The sequence below is a fragment of the Apostichopus japonicus genome, chromosome 16, assembly GCF_037975245.1.
Source record: "Apostichopus japonicus isolate 1M-3 chromosome 16, ASM3797524v1, whole genome shotgun sequence".
NCBI lineage: Eukaryota > Metazoa > Echinodermata > Holothuroidea > Aspidochirotida > Stichopodidae > Apostichopus > Apostichopus japonicus.
This window is the reverse complement of record NC_092576.1, coordinates 36,322,853-36,335,605: the sequence shown is the minus strand read 5'-3', so window position 1 is coordinate 36,335,605 and position 12,753 is coordinate 36,322,853. Positions and strand designations below refer to the sequence as shown.

Below are 12,753 nucleotides of genomic sequence, written 5' to 3'. Positions count from 1 at the left end.
TAGAGTATATAGAGATAATATAAGGGTTATTGGTCTTGTAGCTTTGTGAGAGAGGGTGGTGGGTTGGGGAAGGAGGGGGGGGGGTTGTTTGGGGGAAAATGCGATGTTAGTAAGGATCTACATTAAAATCTTAGAGATTTTTTTTTAAACAGATGTACTGTGTTTGTTTCTATTAGTATATTCTGCAAACAACGAAAATACGTGATTTTGAGTGTAATTTACATATATACTGTTTGATTGGTCTCTACTGTGTGGGGATTGACTGTAATGTTATGTGGGTTAATAATATGCATATATCAAGAGTTGTTTGTCGCATGTCAGCACGGGGAGGGGGTGCGGCGGCGCGGAGGGGGGGGGGGCAAGGGTTAGATTTGAGGTGAAGACGGGTTGAACAGAAGAGAAGGACAGTAATAGTGTTGCAGTAGACCTTACTGAGGGTGTGTGATTGGCGGTTTAGTGTGTGTGGTGGGGGGGGGGGTGGGTGTTAGTGCATGTGTGGGGTGGGGAAAAGGGGTGTTGGTTGTTAACAAGATAAGTTTCCAAGTGTTATAAACAGATTAACGAAATGGGATAAGAGGTCTAACATAGTTTGGTTTAGGGGGAGGGGTTGATTAGGGAGAGCGTAGGGTAGTATAGTTGAGAGGGGTGTCGTACTAATAGATGAGGCCAATTACGATATGTTTAATTTATCTTCCTGTCTTGTTTTTACTTTAAAATAAATGTGCATTAATTATCAGCAAATATCTAAACTAGTTAAAGAAAATACTGAGCTATAGTATCACAAACTTGATACGTTTTCTTCCTAGTTTATCTCCTTTAAAATGTTTTTGTTAATCTATCTCATCAAACTTTGTGTTTATTTATTTATGGTAAATTTTGGCGAAGCGTCTGTTTTCATACTCTAACATGATGATAATTTGAATTATTTATTCCTCATATCTTGGTGTAATTACATCCTATTCTGTTATTGAGATATATTGAGATATGAGATATATTATTTTTTTTACATTAAAGCTATGGACTCCTATCTCCTTATTTCAATAAATTACATTTTTTATGAATTTATTGTTACAAAATGATGTGTTCTGTCTCATGTTGTCTCTATTGTACTCCCCCATTAATCTTATTCCTCACCTGATGACTGGTCTTACATTGTTAGTTTATTTCTTTATTCAATTTCTTCTCCATTTGTTTTGTTTTACTTCTACAATTATCTAAACCTATCAGTAAACCTTCAATATTTATGAAATATAACCAGATTAATAATTCCAATCTTGTTAACATCATTAATATTTATTAGTTATTTTAGTAATTACTAATACTATTTGCATAACTATTAATTATACTTACTGCAGTTCCTGGAATCTTTGAGAGTGTTGTAAATAGTTTAATATTCCATTAACTTCATGTTTATTCATTTCTCTCCCTTTCACTGTCTGTATGCCCACATGCACTATTGATGTTATGATTGGTAGAGAGAGACCAGAGGAGAGGATAATGTTCCCATCTTCATCAATCTTACTAAAGGACAAGGCTAGATCCACCTGGTTAATGGGAATCTGAAGAAAGGAAAATAATAAATATAATTAATATCATCATGTTTGTTTACAGGATAAATACTTGAAAATAATAACATTATTAATATAGGAATATTAACTTTTTTGTTGTTTTAATTTAATATTAATACATAATATGTTGTTTATTTTAATCATATTTTGTTAATTATTTAATAATTAGTGGTTTGAATTTGTAAAAAGAGTAAATTTTATTCGTAAAAGTGTGTTTTATCTTCGCTTTATCTTTGTTTTTAATGCAAGATGTTAAAGGGTAAACAAGAGGGTTAGGTTTATTACAGAGATCAGTCATTGTTATTTCTGTAGAATGAATTAAAGGTGTGTAAGAGGGGTGAGGGATGGACGGACCAAGGGATGTCAGGGGTGTAGGGAGGGGTGTGTTATGGTAAGGAAGGGTGTGCTATGGTTAAGTGATATTCGGTCGGGGTTATTAGGAGGGTGTCTTAGTGCCAGGATATGGTTTACCCTTGTGAATGTTATGTTGTTATTGTCAAAGCGTGTGCAAGGGGTGAGAGATAAAAGGACCGATGGGTGTCGTACTGGGTAGGGATTGGTGTGGTAGGGGTAAGGAGGGGTGATTTGGGGTGGGGGAGCACACAGACGGCATAAACATATTTAATGTCATTTGTGTCGGAAGTGAGGGGGTGGTATGAACCGGAACTAATATGTATTATTTAATTTATATAATTTGTGATGGGAAGATCAGGTTGAGGTGGGATTGTTTTTTCATTAAACTGTTAATTATTATAGATTTTTTTATTGAGGTATCTCCGGTCGAGTCTATAAAACAGGAAACAATTCATTGACCCTTTCTGTCTTAAATTATTATTTTATACTTCACTTTCTGGGAAGATTTTGAAAGATAAAATTAATTAATAAAAGATGAACAGGAACTTTTTCGGCATAGAAACCTTAACAAAGAATTTAATAATGATTATTTATTGTTTATTAGCCTACACACTATATCCAGTAGTTTATTATTTTATTTATATTTATTACTTGTATTTACGATTCTGTCTTATCTAGAGCATAAAAATATTTATCAATTTGAACCTGTATTTCCTTGTTTTAATTTAAACAGTTTAATATTTAATAACTAAAGAGATCTTATCTCTTCTTAAGACATTCAGCGATTTTATATAATTTTAACTTGTATTGATTGATATATTTATTTAATATATCCCTTTATGTTTTACTTACGTCATGATTGGATGCTTCCACCAGGAGCTCTATGACTGACCTCTGTACAGACTCACTGCTGTCTCTTTGGATGGACAAACCACCTGAACACACCATCTCTGTAATAGTCTGGATGTCATCGGGCTATTGAAAGAAAGAAATAGTAATTATTTAATAGAATACTAATCATGTAAAATTGAGGCGTTTAAGAGACAATGAATGTTGGTGTTAATATTGTAGTTTAATTTATCGGTTAATTCAGCAGATATTTGAAATAAAGTTTTAAACTAGTTAATTTTTGCTTTTTATATGTGTATGTTTTACTTCCTACAAAGTAAAGCTCTCACACTAGGTTTAACGGGTTTAACGATTTTTTTTTTAAATATATGTTAAAATTAATGAATGCATCTAGAAAGGTAATATTATATGAGCTCATCATTTTAATTATGTTGCAAAAAAAATAATGCACAGACATTTTCCACGGAGAAAAAAAGAAGAATTTTTGACTAACAAAATGCATTCTGAAGAATCTCTTTAATTCCAAGTACAATAACAGTTGAGTGCTTATTCTAATTTAATCATATTAAATGATGGAAAAACAAAACAGGATTTTAAAGAACACGCTCAATATATCAAACTTAAGATCGATCGTAAGCCTTTATGAAACGGGGCCCTGATTAAAGAAAAAAAAACAGCAAAACAAAGTAAGATTTTAAAGAACATGACTTTGACCGAGATTCATTTCCTGGAATTATGTAATCATTCAGATCCAAATAAATGTATCTAGAATTAAGAGCAAGATATTACTAGGAATGTGGAATATTGTTTTCTTTCTGTAAGAATCATATCGTCTTTTACCGGAATATTCCATACCGGGAAACAATATATGTTTATAACTCTCAAGGATGCTGGCTTTTTATGATTATGTTTGAAAATTGATCGACCCCTCAACCACGTCACTGTTATGCATGTTACTAATAATAACAGTATCACAGGGAAATGTGAAAGAAACTTACATTATTAATGATTATAAATTACTAACAAATACCAAATATTACAAACCTTCCTCCATTGACCAGATATCAGATCCAGGTAACGAGCTTCATTTGATGATATGACTGTAAATATAGATGGAAAAATAAAATCAATAAATTATCATAGATATAAATGACATATTTTAAACAATACTTAAGAGTCCATATAAATGTGTTTCTTATCATAGATAAAAATGACTTATTTTAAACAATACATAAGATTCGATATTTAATTGTTTCACACACTTTTAATGTTAACATTTTTTGTATGTACCTGTACTAGAGGGGTCATTTATCAGTAAACTGAACCATGGAAATGCTCTCTCTACTAATTAATTAGTAATTAAGTACTAGAAATTAACAGTCACTAGTAATCCAACCAATAATTATAATCTCTTCGTTGCCTCATACTTCTGGCTTACTTCACAGTCATTATTTTATAGGATAACAATAATTTATTAAGTAACTCAAAACATTAACTCTCTTAGATATTATTTTAATATATATAGGGACTTGATAAAAAGCTGCTTAAATCAGCTCAAGGAACACCACATAAGGAGGAACTTTTAGGAAGTCCAACTCCTACACCCCCCCCTTCCACCCTACCCCCACACAGAACTAGTCTGTTTGTTGTATGCAAGATCTACCACTGGATCCCCATTCTAGATTCATTCTTACCAACAAATATCTCATTATACTAGTCCCCCCCCCCCCCCACACCCCCAATCCTCCTCTACCACACTTCCCTCTCTTGTCACAAATCTGTGAAACATTGCAATAAAAGCAATCTACTTGGTCAATAGTTCTTTTAATTCTTATGTAAACACAGTACCTTTAATATTCCTTGATCTTGATCCTTCTGGTATGATGTCTGGCTTGATCGATAACGGCAGTTTACAGTTGTAAAGCCTTCAAAGGTAAAGAAAGCAGGGAAAGTAAATATTTAAATATTGAATGCATATCTGATGTCATTACTGTACATTAATAAATAACATGGAGGTCAATGAATTTGCCTGTTGACAAGGTACAGGTATTTGCAACTAGTTACGATGGCCAAACAACCCTTCCACCACCCCTCATTTGGCCCTCCCATTAACATTTGCTGATTTGCTATTTTTAACTATTTACAGTATATGTATTAATTAAAGTTGCCTAACTCTTGCAAATATTCTTAAGCTTATTACAAATAATAGTATTTGAAAATAAACAATACTTTTTTCGTTTGCCATAAACTTGATAATCTTCCCATGTTTCGTTTTAGATTTTTAAGTAATAATTTATCTTAATTTTTTTTCTTGTAGTTTTAGTTTGTTTATAAGTTCTAAAGTTATTTGTTGTTCCTATTATACTAAAAATCCCCCCCCCCCTTCACCCCACCAAACTCACCATGTTTCATCCTAACGTGTGGAAACGCCTAACGTGCTGTACACTACACAATCAGTAATGAAATATGATGTGAACACATTTCCTAGCTTAAAGATAAGTTATAGTATTGCAACTTTTCAAACCGCACGTCTCAACACAAGACTTGTACATTTAAACTAAAATAAAAATATCACTGCACGAAACCTAATCTTATTCCCTCCTATATTCCCCATACGTTCACCCTCTGACTAACCCTTCTCCCCCTCTTACCCACATATTATCAGCCAAGGCCTGTCACGATGTTTCCCAGCTTAAAAATAATTCTATATATTTCCTAGCTTAAAGATAAGTTAAAGTATTGCAACTTTTCAAACCGCACCTCTCAACACAAGCCTTTTTAACTTTAACTTATAAAATATAAAAAATATCACTGCACAATATCATTACTTTATCCCATCCTATGTACCCCATACGTTTACCCTCTGACTACCCCCCCCCCCTCTTACCCACGTATTATCTGCCAAGGCCTGTCACGATGTTTTCTCCTTACCATAGTTCCTTGAACCCTGGTGACTGTATTCCATATTTTACTAGTCCGATCACTTCTTCCTCAGTTAATTCTTGTTTCTGTAATCCTGCTATGATGGATATCTTCTCTACTGATGATAGGCTTGATAAACTAAGACCGGACTCAAGTCTGATATCTTCACCGTCAAATCCACTGAAGGACCATTGTAGGAATAGCTCAGATATTGGAATCTGAAGAATAGGAAAGAAAGATCACAGTTAACTAATCTTATAGTTCATCCATGATGGATAAATACACATGACGGATATCCAACGTATATGAAATAGAACACAAAATGCTTTAAAAAGCAATACAAGTAATCATTAATTTAACAAAGAGTTTTCTGTGATTATCTTATTTTTTTCGATTTTCATAATATTTGGAATTTTATTCATTTAAATTATTTAATACAAATAAAAAGAAGAGTGGTGACTTATATCAAACTTGCTTGCCAAACAAACCAATAGAAAAAACATGATATGATGATGATTTTATTAAAATAAAATTCGTAAGATGACGAAATTTAGCTTAAAGTAAAAAACAATATCATAAATATTTATATTCGGTCTGTAATATTATATTTAGCACATACGCTAACTATTTCTGTAGATTTCAAAATCTATGCTATTGACATCGTTTCATTCCTGTCAGTCAGTGCATTAATTCCTACAGCCACACTAGCGGAGACTCGACAGCGTTCGTGGCGTACATATGTAAGACTTTCCACTCTCCAGCCGACCGACAAACCAGTAGCGAAGCCAGATGGCCGGCCCGGTTTAAAATAACCTAGCTTAAGCCTAAACAGTATGAACGAAGCCACCGTCATATCTTATTATAATGTAATTGTATAGACTCATTTGAGTTTAACTTTCCTATTCAATTTTGCCTACCTCCAGTTTTGATACTGTTTACCTTTTGATAACTTACTTTTGACCTAGCCTACTGTTACTGTTAGCCTAGGTCTAGCCTAGATTAGTAATACACATCCATCCTTACTGCTACCAAGTTTACCTCATTTGTCTATTTAGGCCCACACTCCACAGTATATAATTTATATAGTATAAAGTTGGAAACTAATTTTATGACTGATACAATAATTAAATTAAATTTAAAAGGCTGGCGGAGGATATACATACTGCTATATTCTAAGCTCTTACTTTTCCCGGTAAGAGAATCTTATACTAGCCGTAGCTAACGGTTAAGTCTAACGTTACATTACGAAGGCTAACACGTTGATAATGAAACTCTTCACACCCTGAGTTTAACTCGGCACTGTCCGGTATCATGTGACGTGTTTAAGACGTAGCCTAGGCCTACGCGTGTTAAATGTATTAGATCTCAAACCTGTTGCTTATTTTTATTTTCCCTTAAAAAGCTAACGTTATTTGTTATACCTACATTTTTTTTTAAACTGACGTTAGGCTACCACGTAAACCAATAGGCCTAAGTAATATGTAACGCCAATAATGATTAACGCTGTCGATGCAAAAGAGTGGAAATTTATACTGGTCACTAATACATATGAAACGGTCTCAAATAACACAGAAATAAAAAAAAAAAAGATAAATTAACTTGATGAGCTTGAAACATATTATCATTTTGTTCGGCTAGACGTTGTCTAATTGAACACATTAAAGGAAGTTTACCGGCAACATATGACCGGATGTCTATATGTTTGAGTATAGGCCTAGGCCTTACTTGTTCTTTTGTGCGTTCAACAAGCTCATTGTTTGGATCTAATTTCTGGTTTGTCATCTAACTGTTTCATGTAATTTCTACTATGCTAACGTTTCTATTTTGTTTTACTTCGTTAGGCTCCAATTTCAAGAAGAGCGAACGTAACCTAAGTAATACTATAGTGGGGCCTAGGCCTAAGCTAAAACAGTCATTTCAGACAGGCAAGGTCACATAAAGAAGTGATTCCTTTGACATTCATGCAACGACAAATATTACAGAAAACACAATATCTCACAAGCATGCCTAGGCCTATAATTGTTGACTTTAATTAGACCTATAATTACCGTTAGTCGATATAATTACACCAGCAAACCATACGCGGTGTAAGTCCATTGGCAGCCATACAGTATAACGATAAACATGTATGTGTGAACGTGTAACTAGTAACGAACTGAATCTCCACACAGAGTGTACGTAATTTTAATGTCACCCGCCCTGCGGGAATCTATTCGTACGTCTACGTAAGCAGATGATCAACGTTCACTGTGCGGCTTTGTTTAAACTTGAGAACAGGTGTTTTGTTGTTTGAGTGTACTGGTGAATGGAAGTTTCCAAATGTTTTAAATTGTTCAGGCTTTTGCTATTCTTCAAACGTTCCTTCTACTGTACCAAGTTACATGAAGCTTTTGTAAATTTAATAAGCCAATATTAAATGGACAAACCAAATAAATGTCCTTTTCAATTCAAATAAAGAATGAAAATGGCACTTTCGAACATGCATATTAAAATACTGGAATATATCGATTGCTCGTGCAAAATAGAGGGCGCACTTCCTAAACAAATGTTACAGGGATCGAGGGTGTTTTCTGAAGACTAGGGATATAGGAACGACAACCTTGATGATAGATTTATATTTATCTCTCGGTCTGCAGGGTTTCAACTCTTTTTCTAATTATAGCTATTTTTGAAACATTTGGAGATAAATGATCGGTCCCCTTTCGTGTTTGTTTCATAGTCTACCATACATTATTGACAGTATCATCACTTAGGTTAATGCTTATATTTCTTAGGCACATAATGACGTCACTTTGTCATATCAAGGTGTATATTCTTTGTGTGTCGTGGGGTGTTTAAGTAGTAAAATCAGTGATATCCTCGGCTAAAACGGTAGATCGTGTCACGTCTGTGCTAGTCCCTACTTACTCAGACACTCACGCTTGGTGAATAAATAACATTTATTCATCTCGGTCAGATTTGTAGCCTTAGATCAAGTATAATATTCGTTGCTTGTAATGGACACGTGATACTGCGATGTACCGTTATGAGAAGGGTTAGTGTTGCCTATTTATATGTGTTTTCATTTAAAGTGACAACAGTTTAGGCGCGTAGCCAAGGGGGGGGGGTGCGAAGGGGGCAGTCGCCCCCCTCCCCTTGAGCATATTTTTTGTTTATGTTTTTATGATATCGCTAGTAATTTCAAAAGAGAAAAACTAAGATTCAGCTTACAAGGCCTGGGAAGGGCCATTTCCAGCGATCTGAGAAGCATTTTCAGCCAAAATTTTCTTGTACGCTTCGCGCCAAGCATGGTGGCGCTACGCTTAAAAAGTTTTCGATGCAGAATATACGGCTCTGATAATTTGACTACAGGTTCGCCCATCCATTGGCAAATTCCTGGCTACGCGCCTGCAACAGTTTCAATGATAACTGATCTAAATAAATTGCAATGGTCTATTAATCGTAAAGTAGCGATATTTCTATCGCTGTGTTGAATTATAAGTGACTTACGTTGTGACTTGATGCAATTTCAAGGAGCAATATCGTAGACATCTGGAGTTGTTTACTATCAGTTCTCCTTAGATACACAATACTCGAACACAGAAGGCGTAAACTGTTTTCACCCTTAGTCTGAAAATGAAACACAAGCGTCTTGAAATTAATAATAAGGAACGAACTTCAAGTTATAATGTTTAAAATTGCTCCCTTGAGTATCACAATTTCACATAATGTTAACGGTAGATGAAATCAGTGAGGGGGAACTGATGATCACGCAAATATTGTATGATTAAGTGAACTTAAATTAAATAAGCACTTTTGACTTTTGACTTTTCATAACACCTTGTGGACTCTGCTCTATGGTACGGATTTGATGTTAAGCAAAACGGGGGGCGGGGAGGGGGTTGTAATGTCCTTTCTGGTAAGGAGTCTAAGGGGAGGGAGATACCATTCTCTTGAGAAAATATTCGTTGAGGGGGATAATATTCAAACTGGTTCTACCACCGGTCACGGAACTTAATTTAAGTTAACGATTGTATTTATATGTCTTATTGACACCATATAGGATATACTCTCTGTTACGTATTTAAGTTTTAGGGCTGTATCGGGAGACATGGGCAGGGTAAGGGACAAGGGACTTTGAGCAACAAAGTAAGAACATTTGGTTGATAATTATTACTGTACATTGTTCCTGGCTAGGAGTACAGAACCATTGGAACTTGAACACTTTTAGATAGTTCTTGTTAGCATTTGTAGAAGTTTAGAGCCAAAATACATGTCAGGAAGAAATATTACACTTATATATATTTTCTGCAACATAACTTAGCTCTAGCGATTCCAAATATTTGTTGTAGTGTACCTACTTTAACTTAGCAAAGACATGCATTCGTTAGATATCCAATTTCAATTTCAAGTGATTCCAAGTTTACCCCGGTTCGGAACTTTGTTAGCCTAATATATTTCCAACAGAAAATGGACGAAACGGAGAATGGTTCAGTCTTGCTTTACCGGAGCCGATTGAGGGGGGAGGGGAGGGTGAGGACTTGGTTTGAGGAAATGCTCAATTGCCCCCACTCTACATTGACACCGGGACTGGTATTCAACATCATATGTTTCAAGCTTGTACATTGTTCAATTATGGTACCGTCCCGTTTCGTTTACAAAAATTACTTCATAGAGGAGAGGGGAGCTCTTCGAAAGATCATAAAAAAAGTTAGTTATCATTCATAATAATGCCGTTTAAATTATTAACATAACATTACCTAAATGTTCTACGTGTAGGGAAGCTGCCGATTTTGACAAGCGTGAGATTGATGAGACCGTACGCATCCGTACACGCATTCAGTGTGGTTATTGGTTATGTCAGTTACTGCATTTTATGTTTCTGTGTACCCCCAACAGACAACCCCCCCCCAAAAAAAATACAAAGATGTTTTATCATTAGTGTACAATTCTGAAGTTGTCTTGAAAAATTATCTTTGTATCTTTTCTTTTAAATAAATGTTATCAATAACAGGAATTTATTAACCATGGAATACATCGTTGTAATAAGCTTTTCGTGGTTCTCAAAGTGAATTTTACTCACAGTTAATTAATTGATATTTTAATGCGATAATATGCGTTTATAGTGCAAATCGAGTTCCCCTGGTGTTAACTGTTTAAAAATAGCAGTATATTAGATAAACGTATTCTCAACTGTCATTTACGTTGCTTTACGTTTTAATTCCTTGAAAATAAACTTGAACTAAAAAACAATGTAATTTATATTCGAAAGTTCCATTTGTATTTTATTTTATCTAAGTATTTCTATTACATGCATATAAATGAACTAGTAAAATTCCGTGTCCGTTGCTATGGTGCCGTTTGCCAAAGTGGATGTTAATTGGATAAATGGTCTTGCATTTATACGAACATTTAATAATTTGTTGCCAAACTAATGATACAAACGAACAATAAAGGCATCATTGTACTGAAAAGAGTAGTCAAATACTTACTTCAAGTGTTATGCCTTCCTTGGTGTTCAACACCCATTTACCTCTGGAAGAATCTAAATGCAAGTCAGGTTTAGACGGTTTCCATGAAACTTGGGAGAAGAAAAAAAACATTAAACGATTTGTTTATAGATCAAACACGTTAAATAAACATAAATCGTGTACATAATTACAAGGTAAACGTATTTACCACACATTGATATTCTTCGTTGACTATTACAGTATAATCATGTCACCCGATTTAGTATCCCGCAAAGGATCACAAATCGCTTGTGATGAGAAACATATTTTAGTGTTTTCTATGTTCTCACCTTGAATGTCACGTAGCTTCGTAAGGGAAGAAAGAGAACCGATTGGAAGTGACAGAGGTAACAAACAGTCAACGAGTCTGTAAACAAAAAGAGGTTTGTGGATGGTGAATGTGTTAAGTGATTAAACCATTTTATGAAAATATGTTATTTCTTTTGTAACTGTAATGTCATGCTAGTGATATAACCGACATGTAAGTTATTGTAATTGGAACGTATGAAATGAACTAATACTTTAAGCTAATATTGCTAATAATACTTATATCTGCAAGCATATACGTCCAAATCAATACATCATTACTTATACACTAAAACCCCCAAATCACTGCGTTGTTGTACGTAAGCGTTAATAATAGGTAGGCCTATGTGTACATTGATCATCCATCTTAAAGTTTTGTTCAAGAACACAGTTCCATATTTTGCTGGTTGGTAAGTTATCGTTCAGTAAATTAACGTGAATAAAAACATTACAGTAAATGGTATGTGATTACTAACGACAATGTCTTCAGCTGTTGGCATTGCTGTGCAAAGCAAAATAACCCTATTACTTGGTCCTGGGTAAATTCTTTTTCGAGGTTAGTTTTGATTTGTAGTTCCTTTAAGGTGGGCAACAAAGGCACACGGTTCCTACTTTCCAGGACAAGATGATTCTGATCCGCTGAGCTAAATGACTTCAACAGCAGACTGGTTATCTGGATCTAAGGAAAGACATTTGTGAAATTACCAGACAACCGTACACAGTCAAAGGTTTATTTTGTTCATCGCGGTATATGTTACATAATATTCCAGGACAACAAACAAAGCCCCCAAAACATAACACTGTAATTACTATACTATAGACTACAACATTACATTTGGCCATATATTTCAAATATTTCTGCCAGTTTAAGAACAAGAAGTGACGTTATATTTATCAATATATTATTCCATGTCGTTTATGTTGGCATCATATTGTTTTCTTACAAAATAGAGACACCCACTAAATACATTAATACACTATAAAAGAGAAGACTAATCATAGACATAGTAGTTGTTCTCACTCTAAGCAGACTGACAGTGTGAACTGTACCAGTTCGCGATAGATATCTATGTTTTTGTCCAAATGTAACTCATCCAAATTTGCACTCTAAGGAACGATATTCAAACTTTGATCAATTGAGTATCAATTTTGATTCGGACGATTTAGTAACTTGACAAAGATGTCGCATCTCAGGATGGATGGAACTCGTTGAGTTCCTTACACCAGATTATCGTTGAGAGCTCATGTTGAATCGAAATTCGGTG

The 12,753-nt window shown here is 34.5% G+C and overlaps 1 protein-coding gene across 7 annotated transcripts in view; it reads right to left on the bottom strand.

The window, feature by feature from the left end:
* LOC139982256 (uncharacterized) overlaps nucleotides 1-12,753 on the bottom strand; it is an 87,710-nt gene that overhangs the window by 27,268 nt on the left and 47,689 nt on the right. For 5 of the 7 annotated variants that reach the window (XM_071994914.1, XM_071994913.1, XM_071994915.1 and 2 more), the window contains 9 exons: nucleotides 11,965-12,167; nucleotides 11,473-11,549; nucleotides 11,165-11,253; nucleotides 9,183-9,302; nucleotides 5,703-5,911; nucleotides 4,620-4,696; nucleotides 3,816-3,871; nucleotides 2,775-2,897; nucleotides 1,351-1,559 (listed from right to left, as the gene is read on the bottom strand). In XM_071994914.1, coding sequence (XP_071851015.1) covers nucleotides 1,351-1,559; nucleotides 2,775-2,897; nucleotides 3,816-3,871; nucleotides 4,620-4,696; nucleotides 5,703-5,911; nucleotides 9,183-9,302; nucleotides 11,165-11,253; nucleotides 11,473-11,549; nucleotides 11,965-12,167 — 1,163 coding nt within the window. The remainder of the gene's footprint in view (nucleotides 1-1,350; nucleotides 1,560-2,774; nucleotides 2,898-3,815; nucleotides 3,872-4,619; nucleotides 4,697-5,702; nucleotides 5,912-9,182; nucleotides 9,303-11,164; nucleotides 11,254-11,472; nucleotides 11,550-11,964; nucleotides 12,168-12,753) is intronic. The other 2 variants (XM_071994918.1, XM_071994919.1) reach the window with 2 other exon arrangements.